The following is a 21,754-nucleotide window of genomic DNA, read 5'->3' as shown; positions in this document are numbered from 1 at the left end:
GATCTCTGTTTACCTTTTTGGAGCCTGAATCAGAACTTGTAATATTTTGTGACCTGACATTCAGGAAAAAATTAGTAACAAAAGTTGTTATTAAAAGTCATTTCTGCTGGGCAGTGGTGGCGCACACCTTTATTTAATCCCAGCACTTAGGAGGCAGAGGCAGGCAGATTTCTGAGTTCAAGGCCAGCCTGGTCTACAGAGTGAATTCCAGGATATCCAGGACTACACAGAGAAACCCTGTCTCAAAAAAACCAAAAAAAAAAAAAGTCATTTCTTATACTTTCTTATACTTTCATACACATTTGATTCCTACATTCCTCACGCAAGCTAAGGGATAACGTTTTACTATTCCAGTTTTATGAAAAGGAAAAGTCGCTCTTTCTAAGCCAGCACTCCGTAAGGACGAAGTCATGTTCAGCTTGAGCGCCAAGATTGTAAAACCCAATGGCGAGAAGCCAGAGGAGTTTGAGTCTGGCATCTCTCAGGCACTGCCTAGCTGGAGATGAACTCAGATCTCAAGGCGCAGCTGTGGGAACTCAACATCACCGCAGCCAAGGAAATTGAAGTTGGTGATGGTCGGAAAGCTATCATAATTTTTGTATCAGTTCCTCAGCTTAAATCTTTTCAGAAAATTTAAGTCCCGCTAGTTCCTGATTTGGAGAAAAAGTTCACTGGGTAGCATGTAGTCTTCATTGCTCAGAGGAGGATTCTGCCCAAGCCAACCAGGAAAAGCTGTACGAAAAATAAGGAAAAGCGCCCCAGAAGACGGACTCTGACACGTGACTCAGTGCACGACGCTGTCCTTGAGGTGTTGGCCTTCCTAAGTGAAATTGTGGATAAGAGAATCCGTGTGATCTGGATGGCAGCCGGCTCATAAAAGTTCCATTTAGACAAAGCACAGTAGAACAACGTGGAGCAGAAGGTCGAAACTTTTTCTGGTGTGTACAAGAAGCTCACAGACAAGGCTGTTAATTTCGACTTCCCAGAGTTTCAATTGTAAAGAAAAGGACTGAATAAAGTGTCATTCATATTGAAAAAAGAAGTCTGAATTCTGTGGAGATAATAGAATTTTACCAAGGTCTTATATTAAACCAGTGGTGACATCTTAGTTATACTGAGCAGGGCAAGGACAGAAAAATAATTACAAAAGACTAACAAATGCAAAAGAGAAAGGAAAATACAAGGTCAAAATTAAATTATGTGTTACAATTATTTTTGTCCCTCTTTATGGATAGAGATATGGAGAGCAGACCCCCATGGTCAAATTTTTAAGCTGTGTAAATAAAACTTGAATGGTTTTGTTTTTCAACCTCTAGACTATGGTTATACATCACGCTCATTTTCTATGTCTCTTTAGTTCTCATTAATCTGAACATTGATCCTTTGGCATTTTGAAGAGAGCACAAGTCGATTGTTTTGTACAATGCTGCTCAGTTGGCATTGTTATCATGATGAAATCAGGTTATAAAGTCTTGACTGATATAAGACAGAAGTAGTATTGCGTTCTTCTCTTTGTGATGTTACTATATCCATTGTCAACTTGGCAGGATTGAGAGATACTATGATGATTAGTAAAGTGCACTTCCATGTTTTCACTGAGTGTTTTCAGAGAGGACTACATCATGCCAGCTCTTATGTAATCAGCAGATTGATCCCTTGATGAGGTCATAGCATGTGACAGTATTATTGGGAAGAGGTAAAAGGGAGAAAGTAGGGAATTGTCTATGGGGCTAGATTTAGCTCACCCTTCCTCCCTTCTTTCCTTCCTTTCCTTCTCTCTTTCAATTTATTTATTTTTATGTTTTGCCTGGATGCATGTCTGTGTGAAGGTGTCAAAACCCCTGGAACTGAAGTTACAGACCCTTATGAGCTGCCTTATGGATGCTGGGAATTGAACCTGGGTCCTCTGGAAGAGCATCCAGCACACTTAACTGCTGAGCCATCTCTCTCTCTCTCTTCTGCTTCTGTCTTTGTACTAACTTCTGTTGCTGCTTCTTTTAGAAGTTATACTACAATGACTGGTGCTACCTAGCTAGGGAAGGTTTCTTTTTTTTCTTCAATTTTTTTATTAGATATATTCTTTATTTACATTTCAAATGTTGTCCCCTTTCCTGGTCCCCTCCCCCCAAATCCCCTAACCCATACTCCCTCTCCCTGCTCACCAATCCACCTGCTTCCCTGTCCTGGCGTTCTCCTATACTGGGGCATCTAACCTTCTCAGGACCAAAGGCCTCTCCTCCCTTTGATGTCCAACAAGGCCATCCTCTGCTGCATATGCAGTTGGAGCCATGGGTCCTACATGTGTACTCTTTGGTTAGTGGTTTAGTCCCTGGGAGCTCTGGAAGTACTGGGTGGTTCAAACTGTTGTTCCTTGATGACACTGAAAACCCGTTCAGATCCTTGGGCCCTTTCTCTAGCTCCTCCATTGGGGACTCTGTGCTCAGTTCAATGGTGCACTGAGTGTCCCCCTCTGTATTTGTCATGCACTGGCAGAACCTCCCAGGGTTCCTCAAAAAAAATTGGGTATGGTACTACCAGAGGACCCTGCTATACCACTCCTGGGAATATACCCAGAGGATTCTCCAGGATTTAATAAGGACACATGCTCCACTATAGCAGCCTTATTTATAATAGCCAGAAGCTGGAAAGAACCCAGATGTCCCTCAACAGAGGAATGGATACAGAAAATGTGGTACATTTATATTATAGAATACTATGCAGCTATTAAAAACAATGAATTCATGAAATTCTTAAGCAAATGCATGGAACTAGAAAATATTACCCTGAGTGAGGTAACCCAGTCACAAGGGAACACACATGGTATGCACTCATTGTTAAGTTGGATATAGCCCAGAAGCTTGGAATACCCAAGATACAATTCACAGACCAAATGATGCTCATGAAGAAGGAAGAACAAAGTATGGATACTCTGATCCTTCTTAGAAGGGGGAACAAAATATCCACAGGAGGAGATACAGAGACAAAGTGTGGAGCAGAGACTGAGGGAAAGACCATCCAGAGACTGCCTCACCTAGGGATCCATCCCATATACAGTTACAAAACCCAGATACTATTGTGGTTGCTAAGAAGTGCTTGCTGACTGGAGCCTGACACAGCTAAGCCATCTCTTTAGCCCACTGGATTATTTCTTTGTCTCCTCTCACTCAGCATCCCATTTGCAGTGAGGTGAATCACATCCACCACATGCTTACATGGCTAAGAAGTTCTACTCAAATACATGAGACAAAGCAACTATGGACTGAACCCTCCGAAACCAGGAACCAAGGAAACTTTCCTCACTTAAACATTTCTCTCAGGTAACTAATGCAGTCATAAAAGGGAAATGGGATTTATCTGTCGTGTGGTTGCCATTATTAATTAGGCAGAACAGTTGTTATTACAGTAATGAACTGTTATCCACGTAATAGACACTCTTTATCCCTCCTCCCCATTTCCAGTAGTTTTTGCTGCCATTTTAAATCAAAACTTACTAATTAGCTTTACCATGCACTAATTATTGTATGTGGACCAGCGGTGTTCTTGTGATGAGTATAAAAAATGATCCTTCTCTAACTCCATATATTTTAATTTCCACTTTTTTTTTTTTTTTTTTTTTTTTTTTGCTATTTATTAGTTGGTATTCTTCCACAGGACAAAGATTCCTTTTTTTTTTTTTTTTCCTTTATATATTCTCTTTTTTTTTTTTATTATTCGATATAATTTATTTACATTTCAAATGATTTCCCCTTTTCTAGCCCCCCCACTCCCCGAAAGTCCCGCAAGCCCCCTTCTCTTCCCCTGTCCTCCCACCCACCCCTTCCCACTTCCCCGTTCTGGTTTTGCTGAATACTGTTTCACTGAGTCTTTCCAGAACCAAGGGCCACTCCTCCTTTCTTCTTGTACCTCATTTGATGTGTGGATTATGTTTTGGGTATTCCAGTTTTCTAGGTTAATATCCACTTATTAGTGAGTGCATACCATGATTCACCTTTTGAGTCTGGGTTACCTCACTTAGTATGATATTCTCTAGCTCCATCCATTTGCCTAAGAATTTCATGAATTCATTGTTTCTAATGGCTGAATAGTACTCCATTGTGTAGATATACCACATTTTTTGCATCCACTCTTCTGTTGAGGGATACCTGGGTTCTTTCCAGCATCTGGCAATTACAAATAGGGCTGCTATCATTTGATTGTTTCTTTAAGTGTTGCCTTGGAATATTCTTATTTTGTTGTATAAACATCTACAGATTAGACTTAACATCCCTTTGTTACTTTCTTATCATTTTCTCCGTGTCCTTGTTAGCTGGTAAATAACAAACAAACAAACAAACAAACAAACTCCTAGAACCAGCAGGATAATTTCTCCAAGTTTCCCAGGTAATTTCTGGAGATGAATAAATCTAAAAGACCAAGTTCTAGAAGTTAGGTGTGCTCACTGCTTGGGCTTAAGTTTTCATCTTTGTGGAAAGAATACTATAGAGTGCACGTGTGTGTGTACACACACACACACACACACACACACAGGGTCAGGCAAGGGCAGGAGAAAGGAGAGAGAGAGAGAGAGAGAGAGAGAGAGAGAGAGAGAGAGAGAGAGAGAGAGATCCTGCACAGTTTATCTATTTCCTCAGTTCCGCCATTCTCTAACTCATACTGCTGGGGAAAAAGAATCTTTCTCACTGAAGCTCAGTATTTTAGTTATTTAGATGTCTAGAACCAGATTCTATAGTCAAAGAGGTGGTTTGCAGAACTGCTTATTTTGTGAAGGCAATGACTTTTTGTGTGATTGTCACTCGCGGGCCTGTATGATGCTGTTCACTTTAAATTATGCGGCTAGGTTCTTTTGTTCTTGATTTTACTCTACCCCCAATTGCCTTTGCTTATTTCATCTTACCTGGAAAAAAAAACACCTTTAAAAGGTCAAAATTCTGTAAAATCGTTTTGAGAGAAGTGCTGCCACTCTTCCATTCCATATATTCTAATTAATTAATAAACTAATTAATTTCTAAATAAGACATAAGATAAAATTCCTCTTACTTTCCTTCTTTTTTTCTAAGAAAGATAGCACTCTATATATAATCTTTTCTCATACACTTCAAGTTTTATATTGTATTCTAAAGATAATGGATATTAATTCATATATATTGCTCAATTAACAATTATATTAACCAGCTATATAATGTCTCATGTTTACCATCATTTATTTAGTTTATTATATACAGATATCTATGTTGCTATCAATGTTTTATAATTAAAAGCAATAAATACTGTTGCACATAGAGCCTTTTGTTTTATTGAAAGTATAAATCATGACTTTCAAGTGAGGTATTTTTTTCTTAAGTGAATCATGTATAGTCATTGGATGTGTAAAACCAAATGTTACAAGACTACACTGATTGAAAAGGTGTATATGATTATATGGCCTGAAACTACATTTTACGTGAGTAAAAATCATACCATATATTTGTACAACAGCAAGGTAAGTGTGGTCTCTAGGAAGCACAGGTAAAGTTGATTAGATTGCAGTGTATACTTAAAAGTCGAATAATGTACCCTTGTAAAACACTCTTCAAAATTATTTAACTTCCCATGATATCACAGCATGTGCAAAAAAAAATCTTTAACGTTATCTTTTCCTGTCACATGACTAGAGCAAACAAAAGAAATCCTTATCTTTTTGTTTCTATTCTGGTCTTTTATAACATAGCATTAAGCACCATTCAAAACCTACACATTAAAGCTTTGGTTTGGGTTAAAAATAAAAAAAGGATTTATTTTGCATTTCAGACAAATTGCACCTGCTGAATTATAAAGTTAAAAAAGAACTTGCTAACAATTGAAGTAGTGTAGGGCATTATACACAGGAAACCTTGTCCTTTTAAAACCTCTTTCCCATGTGTATTTTTCACATTTACGTCTCATGGCAACCTTGAGTACGGGGAACTAAGGAATGGGGCTGTCTTTATTTTACAAATAAAGGATGTTAGACTCGGAACTAAAACCCAACCAAATACAGGACTTCCCTCCTCAATAACTTGCTTATACTTATCATTTTGGGGCACTGTTGTCCTTGAAAACTCCTACAAATGCTAAGGCTCACGAAGACAAAGTAATAACAGACAAGGTCTATTATTACAGCATTTGGACTTTGATGTCTATTCCTGAAAAGTTTGGTTGTGTGTGTGTGCGCGCGTGTGTGTGTGTGTGTGTGTGTGTGTGTGTGTGATATAAGAGATTTAAGAATTCTAATGGCCATAAATTACACACCAGGACCGAAAATGTTCACATGAGGAAATACACACTGAACTAATACCTCCAGGAGCAGGTGACAATAATATATTGTGGAATAATTAACAGAGTTATACATCGCATAGAACTTAGATCTTGAAACAGACCTCATTTAAAAGGCACTTGATCTAAGTTTAAAACCTTTAAGCGACTCCTCTTTACAAGTGATCAATGCATGTTCTGGCTACTTTAGTTATCCTGCTATGAGAGTCTCACAACTTTGATCTAACTTTCTTTGATTTAACGCTGCAATTAAGAAGATTTGGTTCAAAGTAAAAGCTCATTGGTTGATGCTTTACCCTGATGTGATAATGTTTACACAGATGTGCTTTGAAATCTTGATTGTGGTGGACTTGGGGGTCCCACCACAAAACAGGCTGCGGTTATTTGAAAGGTAAAATAATATGACATCTACCTGGCGCATCCTTTAGAAGAGACTTATTGATATACGTTTCTAAAGTAATTGATCTGCTTGTTGTTTTTAGCCTGGGCTTTTGTTTTATTTTGTGTCTATCAACAGTAAATCACTTGTTTTTAAGGTCTCTTTTATAACCTGGTTCCACCAAGGGTCAGCAGTTAGGCCTGTAGTGACAAAAAAGTGTAACTTTACCTCTTTTAAAGCACCTGCCAATTAATTATCCAAAGCAGAAGGAGGAGGAAGGGGAGGAGGGAGATGAGGAAGAAGAACCAGCCTCCAGAGAAAATAAAATAAACCAGTCAAATCCATCTGAGCTCCCAAGTTTAGGCTTTTTCTGAATAGAGCACAAAACAAAACGGAAATTCTAATCTTAAGCTATTCTTTGAAACTCTATGCACAGGAAAAGAATAAATCTGACCAGTGATTCTCAATTTTTCTGCCACTTAACGGATTTCACTAGCCAGCTCTTGAGGCTAGCCAGTGGAAGGAAGTTTTAACATATAACTGGATATATGTCTAACTCCTTCAGGTTAATTATTTAGTTTGTAAATATGATTAGGTACTCTTAAAGCTTACCAGTAATTCTGAAATCTCTGACACTCATCAAGAGTTATTTTGAGATTTTTTTATACTTGAAGTATAAATTTAACAACAGCAACAACAACAACAACAACAACAACAACAACAACAACAGCAACAGCTTCTGGGACGTTCCAGCTAAGACAAAAGGAAGTGTTCTTAGATTGGATAAGGTGCAGAGGCATCTATCGTTTATTTCACTATTGTAGATAGTATTTTTCATTCACAGCAAATTATGAGAATGTGAGCCAGCCAATTTGAACGTAGTTATCGCGCCTCCCCCGATTCATGATTATACTATGCTATTCAACTATTATAATGAGAAGTCCAGGACCTCCACACACAATTTATCATTTCCACAGACTTAAGGCAATCCTGGTTATATCATTTGCTGAGTTAAGATAAACATTAAAGAGAACTTGGGGCGGGGATGGGGGGTGGGGGGAGACAAGGCGTTTCTACCCTAAGCTTGATTATGTAAAGAAAATCCCCCATCTAAATGATAAAAGAAAAGAGTAATGCTTGTACATTTTATTAGTGTTTTAAAATTAGTGAGTTAAACTGTCAAAGCTTTGATTTTCCTTTCATGTGTGTCTGGGCAGGTCTAAGCCTCAGGTAACGCCCTTTTCCCTTCTTCCTTTTTGCCTTTCTTCGCACCTGTCCACTGCAGGCTCCCAGCAGCTCCATGGAGTCCAATTCTCTTGCGCCTTCATTTTCCTCCTCCCACTCATCTACGGTTCTGTACGCCCCCCCCCCCCACCTCCCCCTTCTATATTCTTCGAGCTCGGCTCCTTCTCCCAGCAATCTATGTCTGCCAATGAACTCACTTCAAAGGTGGTTGGTTGTTCAGCAGCGACTAAACAACACCGTGGTTGTCCCAGAGACAACCTAGTATACCAGGTCGTTGGTTGAGCCTCCCCGAATTTGCTAGCTGACTCACTTAGGCCAAGTGCAGGAATGAGTTTTCCAAGTGCTCTGTCTTAGTTACTTCCGACGAGCAAAACGTGTAGAGAGAGGAGGCCGGTTTAAGATTTCAAACAAAACCAACCTCCCCGGCGCGCATGAAAGGACTTGATTAGCATATGTCAAGAGAACCCGCATATATACCGGGAGTGCATGTACACAGGACTCTGATCTGATCAGTTTGCTGAGCTGGAGCCCCAGCCCACTGCCCCAGCCCCAAATCAGCAGCCTCAGCTCTAGATGTTTCTGCAAGGCCAGGAGGCAGCTTTCACCTACCGAAGAAGAGAAGATCCATGCAAGACGGTGCAGTGCACTGTCCCTGAGGGGACCTCACAGGAGTAACCCAGCCTTAACTTTTTTGTACCTATTTGGCTATAATTTTTCTGCATTCGCCTCGCCACCCTCGCTACACTTTTGACTACAGAGGGGAGGTCTCCTGTTTTCTGGAATCTCAGTCATCCTGTCCGGCCCTTCCATGGCTCCCTTGACAGAAGTCGGGGCCTTCTTGGGCGGCCTGGAGGGCTTGGGTCAGCAGGTGGGGTCGCACTTCTTGCTGCCTCCTGCAGGGGAGCGGCCACCGCTGCTAGGGGAGCGGCGGGGAGCATTGGAACGGGGCGCCCGCGGCGGGCCGGGTTCCGTGGAGCTGGCGCACCTGCACGGCATCCTGCGCCGCCGGCAGCTCTACTGCCGCACCGGCTTCCACCTGCAGATCCTGCCCGACGGCACTGTGCAGGGCACCCGGCAGGATCACAGCCTCTTCGGTAGGTACAAGCATCTCGACCCTGCGCCCTCAACTCCCCTCCTCTTCCTCTTCTCTCCTCCCACCTCCGCGCTGGCGGAACGGAATGAGCCGGAGCTGTGTGCCACCTGAGCCCCTAGACATTTGGGGTGCGTGGTTCCGGGCTCAGGGCTTGTGAAGAATTGTCCTGCCGTGCAGGAGCGCAACTCTTGGTGCAGGGGGAGAAAGGGCGGATGGGTCCCTCACACCGGGTTACAATGCTGCTCTGTTTTCTCTTCTGCCTGGGGCACAAAGTGTTGGACTAGGAACCAGATTTTGTTCCCCGCAGCCTTGTTTGCTCTTCTTCCCTCACTGTCAATTTTATTATTTTAGAAGGTACCCTATTCAGATTTCTCTTCCTTCCACACTTGCAGTTCTGTGCCTACCTTTTTGAAAGTTAATAACGGGAAGCATTCCAGTTTTTAAAACATGCCCCGCAGTTATGTGGAGTCTCTCTCTGAAGGGATGGTTCTTAAACAGGATGTGAATCTTCACGTGTCTACCTAGAGGACTGCCTGGCTGCAGTTCTCTGTTCTGGTTGGGGGTGGTGAGGGAGGGAGATGGAGAGAGGGAGGAGGGAGAAGGACTGGGCATGCCCACCCAGCCAAGATTCCCTTTAGAAATTGCGAAACTGGAAAGCAGAGATCTTGGTATTGACCTTAGGTAAGCGGAAATGGGGAAAGCGAAAGAAGATATGTCTGGGAACACAAGAGAATCCTTGCTACATATAGTAGCAACACCCAGGAGCAGAAGGGGTTACTAGGATGAAGGGACTCTAGATTAGATCAGTAAAGATCTACTCTTAATGACTCCCCAGCCAGCCAGGTAGCTAGCAAGCAAGCGCCGCTCCCCCCTCCCCCAGTGTAAGTCTTGCTTTCTTGCTTGCACAAGAGACAAGACAGGTTAAATCAGATAGTTTGCTAAAGGTGCTTTCTGATCCTAATATCCCAGGATACTTCCCCTGTGGCTACATTTTTCATCAATTAACCTGCTCACATTCTCAAGGGACTTTCCTTATCTGACCTGTGATGTCATTGAAGGGTGTCATTTTATTTGAAAAACAAAACAACATAGTGTCTTTTATTGGTCAGCACCATGAGGAATCGCATCACCGATCTTTTCTGCTTTTCTGTTCAGTGTGGCATTTCCGGAACATCTCATTTCGGAGTGGCTCTCTCGGGTCTCCTCCTCTTCTTCTTACACTCCCAGGTCTTTGTGCACTTGCAGTGCTCATTAAAACTTTGTCCAAGTGTAAATCTCCGCTTGAGAAGCATCTGTAACCTTAGAGGGGAGGAGCAGCATGTGGTGGTCATTTGGCAGCACTTAAGGGCTTAGAAAACTGACTTAAAAAAAAAAAAACCCACGTGTTTGCAGCTCCCACTGATCCCTTCCAAATTCCCACTGACAATGAGTCAAGAGTTCTATGACCTAGTGGCCAACCTGGGGTCACTTTTGGAAAATGTTGCTTTGTTTTTGTTTTTTGTTTTTAAATGGAGGAGGCTGACTTTATGATTCTAAAGAATTTGCCTGGCACCAGCTGGTCTAGTGCTCTTCCTTTAAGGAGAATGTTAATGGTTAATGTACTCATTATATTAAAAGTCCCCCCAAATGCAGGGACACTTTCAGACAAAGCAGGCAGAAGTTAAATGTAGGCTGTAGGCAACATCCAACTTTTCTGCCACATACTGAAAGGAAATGCTTCCTTAAAGCCCCTTGTAATGTAGCTGTTATTTCTTCCACTGTGTTCTGTCTCCTTAGAAGACAGATTCTATTGGAAGAGATTGGTGAATCCTTAAAGATGTGGTAACCTTCAGTGAGTTGTACTGAAATCTGATCCTTTAGGAATGGGTGTGGCGTATTCTTACTAATACACTGTAAAGCTTATATGTTAATGACTGTTTAGGAAAAATAGGTTTCTGTGTTGGTTTAAGTCACGTTTTAGTGAGAGGCTCTATAGAGAAACAAAATATTCACTGTTACGTAAAAGGAAGACAGCTCACATTCATATGTGAGCCTAAAGGAACAGCCTCTCTATACCTTCTAGTGATCTGAGTGGCCTAGACACTATGACTGCCAGAGGATAAGGGACAAGTTCATGCTCAGTATGTGCAACATCCTGTGCCTCTCCATTCTCCTCTTGCTAGTGCCTCAGTAGCTAAGTATTGAAAGATATCCTCCCTTTTAAAGAAAACTCACTTCTGTGATATTAAAATATTTTGGAAAATACACTCAAGGATGGCTATTTGAGATGTTAACTACAATTAAAATAATGTTGTACTAATTGGAACTTAAACAATAAAAAAAATCAGATTTTTTAAAACTTTAAACTATAGTAGTTGAATATTAACAGAGAGTTCTCAGTGGGGCTAAAATAATACCCTATCTGAGCTCCCCAAATCTCTGTAGCAGAGTTTTTCTGCACTGTAGTATAGACGGAAGACTTTACCTGACACGTAAACATAGAATCAATCCTTTAGAAAAAAGCATAGCCTGAGATCAAACATATTCCTTTAAAGCTTTTTCCTTTATTCTCTCTAGATTTGTCTGATGTGGTTGCATTGTGGGTTGACTCACCTGTTTATTATGATTTAAGAAAAGGCCGGCTTTGAAAACGATACCAGAAAGACAAAGGACCTCCAAGTCTTTTTATGGGACACTGGGCATTAGAAAATCTACCTAAAATCTGTGATTACCTCTCAAGGAAAGTTCTTCATGTCTATTCTTTGGGAAAGAATTAGCTTAGTTGCCACCTCATATTATAAATAAGAAAGACTTGTCAAATCTCATTTAAGAATCAAATGATTACAAATTACTAGGTGGTATACTATTTCTTTGGTGAGAAAAAGGATCAAAATTTAAAAGTGTGGCTAAAATCTTTAGGAGGAGCACACACACACACACACAACCCCCACATGCAATGTTTCCCCATCAGTTCCTTGGGCCACGGCAAAAAATCATTTAAGCCTGGCATGCATATGGTTTTGTGTGTTGTTTAAAAAGTTAAAACTATTGGCTATAATTATTCTAAAGACATGGGTAATCATTTTTACTTATGTAATTACATATTTTGGGCAGCATTATCTGAAGATAAGATTTAAAGCGTAGGTGGAGTGTGTCCTGGGGTAGGAACATCGGGTGCTTGTCAGCCATGCGTCCTTTTTAATCTGAGGAATATTCAATATAATTTAAAGTAATTATGCATTTATAATTATATCCTGGGTGAGATTCCATTTATATGTATTTATGCCAATTATGTGTCAGGTTTATGTTTTTGTTCCTTACATGACTCTTCCACTGAGAAACTCAGTAGTGGCTGTGATTCTCCTTTATTTCCCCATGCATAGCTGTCAGAATGCTTGTATCCAGTGGAGCCTAGACCTTCCTGCTACAGCTTATCTTCCCTGCTTTAGCCTCTCCATTGGGGCACTGACTCTTTCAGGCCATTTATAGGCTATTTAGTAGGGTATTGTGCTATAAGATCCCTTGATAGTTCTAGAGTACTACTAGTCTGAAATCTTAATACTTCAAAAGAGCTCATCTGTCTTAAGAATCTATGCTTTTTGTTTGTTTGTCTGTCTGTCTGTCTGTCTGCCTGCCAAAGAGTGAATTAATATTTAGGTTGAATAGAGCCTTCCATATCAGCAAACCATCAGATCCTGTACTTTCTCTTCTCTTTGAGAGTATCACAAGTTCAAACAGGAACTTGTACAATAAATCAAGAAATGACTTAAGAGCAAGAGTCAGGGTAACTGGTACCCATTTATGCTATTTGTAGAGCTTAGGGTGGTGTGTGTGTGTGGGAAGGCACAAAGTATTAAGGAAGGCAGATCCAAGTACAGGATGTATGGTAATACTTGTTCAGTGGGCTAAGGAAAGAACCAGGAAAAGGTATCATTTGTCCAAAGGTTAGTGCACACAGCAAAATAATAATAATAATAATAATAATAAGAAGAAGAAGAAGAAGAAGAAGAGAAGAAGAAGAAGAAAAAGAAGAAGAAGAAAAAGAAGAAGCAGAAAAAGAAAAAGAAGAAGAAGAAGAAGAAAAAGAAGAAGAGGAGGAAGAAGAGGAGGAAGAAGAGAAAGAAGAAGAAAAAGAAGAAGAAAAAGAAGAAGAGCAGGAGGAAGAAGAAGAAGGAGAGAGAGAGAGAGAGAGAGAGAGAGAGAGAGAGAGAGAGAGAGAGAAGAGAGGCAGATTGTATCTTTCAAAAATTGTAGTCTGTTAGCGTATTGAGAGCTTTCAAAATTAGTTTACCTCCTAGTAAATCAAAATAAGTTCAGAACATTATGGGTAGAAAAATCTATTTGTATGTTAAACTCTTGGTATTTGGTTATCATATATAATGAATTACAAAGCTTTATTGCTTCTCTGAACTATACAACATACTTTTATAGATCATGGGATATAGCACATTTTGCAACCTACAAAGTCTAGAAACTATTGTCCTCCCCTCAATGAACCATGTTGTGGAGTAGAAGCATTAGACTAGCACTCAGGAAATGTAAGCTCAAGCACTATTTCTATCAGTTACAAAGATAATGTCCCTTAGGCATGTCAGTCAATATTTCTGAGCCTCAGTTTCTTTCCATCTAGCGTGACAATAAAAATGCTCTCTCTTTTTAACTATCAGAGATTATTTTTAATATTGAGGTAAAAATTATTAGCTCTCTATTTCTAGAATTTTATTTTATTTGGATGGGATTTGCCCGCACACATGTCTGTATGCCATGTGCTGCAATGCCTACAGAAGCCAGAAGAAGGCGTCAGATTTTCTGGAAATGGAGCTGTAGCTGGTTTTATGCCATTTGGGTGCTGAGAACCAAGTCTGGGTCCTCTGCAAGAACAATGTTTAGTTAGGTTTTCTATTGCTGTTGTAAAACATGAACCAAAAGAAACTTGTGGAGGGAAAGGATTTATTTCATCTTGCAATTTATTTCAAGATCATCATCAGCACTGAGGAAAGTCTGCCCAGGAGCCTGAAGGAAGCAATGCTGCTACTGGCTGGCTTCTTGTGGCTTACTAAGTTCACTTTCTTATAGTACCCAGGATCATCTGACCAGGGCCCTCGTGCCCACAGAGGGATGGGACCTTCCATGTCAATCAACAATCAAGAAAATGACCATAACTTTGCCCACCAGCCAACCTGATAGCATTTTCTCAACTGAGGTTCCCTCTTCTGAGATGACTCTCGCTTGTGTCACGTTGACAGGAAATCTTAACACAAGCTGCAAGTGCTCTTATCTGTTGATCCATCTTCGCAGCCAAGAAGTCCTTATGTTAGATAGACCTGTGCAAAGTCTGAGAGATTGATCTGATTCTTATAAGCAAAATAAAAATAATTCATGGAAAATGCTTATGATTAACTGGTAGAGTCACAGAAGACCAGGAATAACTTTGTAACCTATTCACCTGACACGATGATAGTATCCATTTATTTGTTGAATATTTAAAAGTGTTGATATTTATTGCTGTCCATCCTGTAGTTATATGTTCGTTAACCAAGCCAAATCTTTATTTTGTTTATAAATTTAGGTATCCTGGAATTCATCAGTGTGGCAGTGGGACTTGTCAGTATCAGAGGTGTGGACAGTGGCCTGTACCTTGGAATGAATGACAAAGGAGAACTTTATGGATCAGTATGTATTATTGTTTTTAATTATTATAATTCTTGAAATAATGGTTTTTAATTAAATTTTTAATTAATTTTACTAATTTCTGATAGACATTATTACATGTAGATAACATAATATATATTTTTACATCTGTATGTGGGAATTAGAAACCAATGTTCTAAATTTAAATATACTGAGGTCATAATATATTCAGTCAGTTTGTATCACATTTTAAATTTTCAACCAATATTGCAACAATTGCACCTGGCCTTCCTGTCCATTGTCCCAAGTCTTTCCAGTTCTTCTATATTTGAATCATTCCTACCAAAAACAGAACTCTGGGTGTTAGGCCTGGATAAAGACAAAAAGTATGCATTGCATAGCGATCTGAAGATAGAATTACTTTTGAGAAAGCACATGCACACAATGTTCACAGTATGTGTTGGCATAAAAATCATGGTTTCACCTTTAGAATATATGTATGTACATATGATCACACACACACAAACACACACAGAGCAGAGAGAGAGCGTGTGCGGGGGGGGGGGAGAGAGAGAGAGAGAGAGAGAGAGAGAGAGAGAGAGAGAGAGAGAGAGATTTTAAAAAATAAGAGAGCATGGAACTTCTACTATATTTCCTGATATTAATGGTAGCATACTCAGAAGTTAATCGTGGAGACTTTATCACTGAGCAATATATTTACTAGATGATACCTAATTTGAAATGATGAACTTGAGCTAGAAGTTTTTTTGTAACAATATCTTGATTTGTCAACTTGATAGCAGAGAGTTGATGCTTGTGCCTTTGGCATCTATCTCATGATGGGATAAGGTGAACTACAGCCTGCTTCATGATGGTGGTGGGGTGGTGATAAGGCAGAACACAGGAAAGATCAAAATATTTATTGCATGCTTGAAAATAACATTGAGAGTTTGAAAATTTGGTTGAAAGTTCCTTGAACTAATTGGCTAGATAAAGTGATATAGAGGGGGAAAAATTCCACATGCTGTATGAATCAAACCAAACCAAACCAAACCAAACCAAACCAAACCAAACCAAACCAAACCAAACCAAACCAAACCAAACCATTATAATGTAAGCAAAGAAATGATAATACAGAAGTGAGACTTTTGTAAGAAACTTATTTTGAAGGCATTCCTAAAATTCTATATTTTTTCTTTTCTTTTTTTTTTTTTAAAGGAGAAGTTGACTTCTGAATGCATCTTCAGGGAACAATTTGAAGAGAATTGGTATAATACCTATTCATCCAACATATATAAACATGGAGACACAGGCCGCAGGTATTTTGTAGCACTTAACAAGGATGGAACTCCAAGAGATGGTGCCAGGTCCAAAAGACATCAAAAGTTTACCCATTTCTTACCAAGACCTGTAGACCCAGAAAGAGTTCCAGAATTATACAAAGACCTACTGATGTACACTTGATGAACCTAGAGCCATTATTTTAAAATCACAGCTCCTGCTATTAAACAACACGGAAGAAGACATTCAGGATATTACAGAGTCTGCTTTTCACTGAAAGACTCTATTTGGGAAGAATAGCGAGAATAAGGAATTAACGTGAAGCAAAGCAAGATCATTCTTCGTAAGTGGATTGTAGTTCCTTAGACACATTGGCTCAGTCTTACCTGTAGACTGAAGCTGAAATCAGTTCATCTGTGGATAATGTGAACCTTGCTGCTGACGCCTCATGTCTCTGGATAATGTTTACTTGGACAGTTACCTTTAAAAAGAGATACTTCATGTTGAAGAAGTGGATTGAGATGACATAATTACTGCCTCATAAATTCTGAGGACCTTGTAGAAAGGTTATAACATTATACATAAAAAAATCAAAATACTAGATGACTTTGATTTTAAAAACATGCCACACTGAGATGGAACTTTCCTTTTAGAAGAATGGACCTATTTATACTTTTTTCAATTTACAAATATTTATTATATATATTTATTTATTAAAGAGTTTATTTTTACTGGAATATGAAGACTATACAGAATAAAACAAAAAGAGCAAAAAGTGTCCTTTATTTGTGCCATTGTATTGTGGTGGTCTTGGGATATAAGGAAGCCTTCATTATAACACATTGGCCACAGAATAAAATGCTCATTCATTTTTAAAAACTAAGTACAGCATAGATGATAATTTTATGTATTTGCTTGCCTTCTAAATGTAACATGTGTCCCTTCTGGCCTTGAAAGGATGCTTTATTGATTTGTGTTGAACTTAACTCAGCTTTGAAAGGGAATTAAACGTTTTCATTTTATGTTTTTGATAGCACTGATTTTTCAGGTGAGAGCCGTTCTATTTCTAGAGGACAATTTTAAAATGAGAAAAGTCTAAGTCCCCTAGGGAAAATCTTTAATATTTGAACATACAATGTTGAGGTTATGAAATAATATAGCTAATTCACGTCTACTTACCTTATTAGCTTCACATAGGGGAAAAAAACCATTTCCTTTCACCCCATGTGATCATCGAAAGAATTAGTCCCTATAGAACTTCCATTACCAATGGTAAAGTTGTAGCTCCCTGAATTTGGCATTCTTCTCATGGCTACATTAAATATACATTAATGATTCCCATATAGCAGATATTGTGGTGAGTACCAAAGGGTGTGATGTCCAATAGGACGTCATTCCTGCATCCTGATCTCCATGTGTGGTCAGGGAGAATTGTCAAAAATGAGGAAATCAACAAGTACTCTAAGTGAGAACTGCAATGTACTTCTACAGATAGACAAGTTTTAGACAGACAGAGAGAGAGAGAGGAGAGAGGAGAGAGGGGAGAAGGAAGAGGGGAGAGGGGAGACGGGAGAGGGGAGACGGGAGAGGGGAGAGGGGAGAGGGGAGAGGGGAGAGGGGAGAGGGGAGAGGGGAGAGGGGAGAGGGGAGAGGGGAGAGGGGAGAGGGGAGAGGGGGAGAGGGGAGAGGGGAGAGGGGAGAGAGGAGAGAGAGAGAGAGAGAACAGATTCAGAAGAGTGTGGATGGTCCAGAGAAAGCTCTTCTAAAGTGGTGAAATTTCTGGTAGACTCAAACAACAAGCAGGAACTAAGAGCTAGCTAGGGCAAAAAGTGGAAATAAGGGAAACACTGAAGGCTCTTCCTTTTGAGAAATCTAAACTCCCGCACATCCCGTTGGTGATGTCAAAGATGTTGAGTCTTTTCAGCAATATTTTAATCTCAAAGATACTCATATCTGTATGAAATGAATAACCTTGCTTTCTAACCTGTTCACACAGATTTTTCTGGTTCTTTTGAGACAGTGTCTGTGTGGCTCTAGCTAATCTAGAACATGCTATGTAGACTAGGCTGGTCTTGAACTCACAGATCACGGATTAGCTTGGTAATCAATGTGAGTACTAACCAGTCGATGAGCTTCTGATGAGAATGTAATCTCTACAATGCAGCTGAGGGAATGGTCTCTGCCTTCTCTGGGATTCTGAGCATTCCTTACTTTAATGGTTCTCCCCACTTCTCATGTTGTTGTGTAGTGGGGTGTTACTGCCTTTTCTCTGGGCTCATGTATCAGGGGTCTTGTTTTGATATCATGAATATCTAAAGCTCACTGTCTGGTTAAGTAGTAGGTTTATTCTCATTAAATCAATTCCCTGCATTGACTATTCTCTAATAGTGGTGCTGGGTAGAGCTGGTTTGTTATACTACTTCCTTTCAGGAACTTGGTGAGACAACAGCTATTCTTTGCAGATGTAGAAATGAATATGAGCACTAATTCTTATGAGTGAAGGAGTTAGGATGGAGGGGACTAATCAGAAACTAGAATAGGAATTGCATGTAAATAGTATCTTGGTTGCTTGAACCTGGATCTGAAAAATCTCCCCTTCATCATACAGTGCCATATCATTTCCTTCATTACACAATTAAATATTTTAGCTGCCAGAGTAAGCTTTTATATTTATCCAGTTTAAGTAAGATCAATTCTGAGATTGATTCTAGTGCTTGTTGTCCAAGGTTGACTAATCATACACACCATCTTCAATCAGCTATGTCAACCAAAGTCCTTCTGGGGGTTTCATGGAGCTTCCTGACATGGCAGGTATTAAAAAAAAACATGGAAGCTTCCAGCTCTGGTTCTCAGAGCTGGTCTAAAGGAAAACCCAAAGTAGAGCGGAAGCTAAAACTAGGTCAAGGAGGGTTGGCAAAGATGGCCGTGGAGTCTTAGTCTTGGGACTCAAAACCCAAACTAGAATCCTTATTAGTTATTTGGCAAGATTTGAGCATCTTCCATTTCCTTTTCTTCTTCCTTTGTTCTTTAAAGAATGGATGTCGACATGTAGCTCTATCTGGCCAGGAATCACACTCATTAGACCAGGCTAGCCTCTACCTTGCAGCTGTTCTTGTGTTCCTGCCTCATCACTGCTAACACCATAGACATGTGGGGTATAGAATTTGTCCTTTTGATTTCACAGGTACACCAGTTGAGAGGCGCTGCGCTGTAGTAGTTAGCCATGCATATCCCAGCATGCTCTTCCAGACACGAACTGATGTAGATAATAACATTTTGGACTTTTATATGTTGCTAAAGAATCGATAACTTTGGAGACACTTGGGAGAGAAGAAGCTTGTGTTTCATGCCCTTTAAATCCCTGCCTGATGCTCAGGCTTTTGTGTAAAACCTCCCCGTGGGGCCACTGTGACCGCTTTCTAGCAACAGAATATAGAAAAGTGAGGGACACTGTGCCAATTATAAGACATAAAACTCTGTTTTTGTAGTACATTTGCTAGCAGCAAACAGTCTCCTTTCTGAGTGGATGGAGTAAGCACCAGGATGGGGAAATCTGGAGTAACAGTAAGCCTCAGGTGGCCTATAGGAGCCAAGAATAACATCCCATTGATAACTAGTACAATGCCACACTCAGTCCTACAACAGCAAGAAACCAACATCTGCCAATAACTAAAAGCTCAGTGGGTTGTCACCAATCAAGCCTCAAGACAAGAATGTAGCCAGGTTGTAATTCTACCATGAGCTGAGGGCCCACTTAAATCCTGATAGACTGCTTGACCCACAGGGATCACAGAATAACACATTCTGTTTATAAAACAATGATTTCATAGTAATATAACATATAGAATATGTAACTAATACATTCACTAAAGAACATTAATTATTGATAAGATTTCTCAAATACTTTCTAGTGTTCAGTTTTTAAAAATTATAAACAGTAAATATAGAGGCTCCTTTTATATGATCTTATCCTGAAAAGTTAAATGAATGCATTTCTAAACATTTCTATACCTGAATGAAGTCATCCAACTGCTTCCTTTGTACAAGAAATTATGAATACTGATGTCGGTAATCCACACTTACTGCCTCTCTAACCCATGGCTTTCTGTCTTAGGATAATAGTGCCATGATAAAATATTATGACCAATAGCAACTTGGGCAGAAACATTTATTTCAGCTTATAGTTTGTAGTCTATCCAGAGAAGCCAGGGAAGAAACTCAAGGCAGGAACCTGGAGGCAGAAACTAACACAGAAGTCTTGGAGGAGTGCTATTTACTGGATCACTTACTCCTAGCTTAGCCCTGGCTGTCCTGGAACTCACTCTGTAGACCAGGCTGGCCTCAAACTCAGAAATCTGCCTATCTCCACCTCCCAAGTGCTGGGATTAAAGGCGTGCGCTACCACCCGGCTTATATTCACTTCTTAAATAAGATTATTTTGTATCAGTTTATTCCTGACAAAAATTTAGAAGTTAAAGTTGGGTTTAATTAACCTTAGTGTCTTTATCTTGGCCCTCATGATGTTCACATCTGAGGTTGAAGCATTTCTCTTTGTCTAGCTGATGCTATAACACTAATTATGTTATCTGGAAGTATGTTATGAATACTAATTATGGTATCTGGAAGAATACTGTGATATTTTTGTATAATCCATTTATTTCTGATCATATAGTTCCATTGTTCAAATTATGGAATATAGTATGCAGTATATAGCCTCAAACTCATGATTCACCTACTGCAGCCTCCCTAGTGCTGGATGACAGATTAGCATTATGTCTAGTTCAGATGTGCATTCTAATGGAACTACAGGTAATACTAGTCTAAGATTTCTGGACAAATTTATTTACTAACTAAGCTTATTATGTACAATGAATGAAGACAGAGTTAAAGTAGAAAGGCTGAAATGAAGGAAGTAGATAGATACAGCCTTAATTCAGCTGACTCAGCAGTCCACTTCTTACTGCCACAATAGTTTTGTAGGTCAAACCTTGAAAACTGTACATTCTCCAGCAGTTTCTTTATTTTAAATGATTGAGAAAATATAAACACTGCCATAATATTGGTATTGATTGAAAGACCAGATTGAGAGTTATATATTTAATAACAATTCATTGCCTAGCACGCATGTACAAAATATGAAATGTTATTTGATTGGAGATTCTTGTTTCCTTTTTACAATACAGCACACTAGAGTAAGATTTACTGTTCTTGATGGCCATTTATGTCTGTGGTTACTTGAGGGCACAGAAATTTTGTAATACACTTTCATTGGAGTGATCACATGTTACTGGCTAGCTTTAAAGAAAACAATTTTTATTATTATATTTTTGAGAACTTCACAAACAAGTACCATATTTCCCTTTTGACCCTACTCTCTCACTCCAAATCCTCTCATACCCCTCCCACCCAGTATCAGTTTCACACCCTTCTTCTTTAATTATTATTGTTACATACATACACACACACTACCCAAACACACTTATAATTGCAACCTGTTAAATTCATTTAATGGTGTTCATATGTATATGACTTTAGGGCTGACCACTTGGGCTTAGATAACCTATCAAGGACACTATTCCTAATTACTGCTCTTTTAACAGCCACTAATAATGTCTTCATCTAAGGATGGAACCTTGTGAGACTTCACTTCAATGACCTCTTCAAGAACATGTTCAATCGCCGTGTTCATAATTTTTCAGTGTATTTTGCCACTGTGAATTTAGGTTTATAGAAGATAAGTTAATTATTATAAAATGGGAACCTTGATCTGAATTCTCCTAGTAATTATGTTGGAAGCACAGTGTGGTAGTGTCAGAGTACTTTTCTCCATCAGGCAGAATTTACTGTTTTACCAC

General features: G+C 39.4%; 1 protein-coding gene and 1 pseudogene across 1 annotated transcript; both read left to right on the top strand.

Moving 5' to 3' along the window:
* Window positions 1-410: 410 nt before the first annotated feature.
* Window positions 411-1,000, top strand: LOC127668699 (40S ribosomal protein S7-like; annotated as a pseudogene).
* A 7,723-nt stretch (window positions 1,001-8,723) lies between these two features.
* Window positions 8,724-16,082, top strand: Fgf20 (fibroblast growth factor 20). The gene is made up of 3 exons (XM_052162638.1): window positions 8,724-9,009; window positions 14,557-14,660; window positions 15,837-16,082. Exons 1-3 carry the CDS (start codon window positions 8,724-8,726, stop codon window positions 16,080-16,082), a joined length of 636 nt encoding a protein of 211 aa, XP_052018598.1.
* Window positions 16,083-21,754: the final 5,672 nt, after the last annotated feature.

The sequence above is a fragment of the Apodemus sylvaticus genome, chromosome 18 (genome assembly GCF_947179515.1).
Source record: "Apodemus sylvaticus chromosome 18, mApoSyl1.1, whole genome shotgun sequence".
Lineage (NCBI taxonomy): Eukaryota > Metazoa > Chordata > Mammalia > Rodentia > Muridae > Apodemus > Apodemus sylvaticus.
This window is presented reverse-complemented; position numbering and strand designations above follow the sequence as displayed.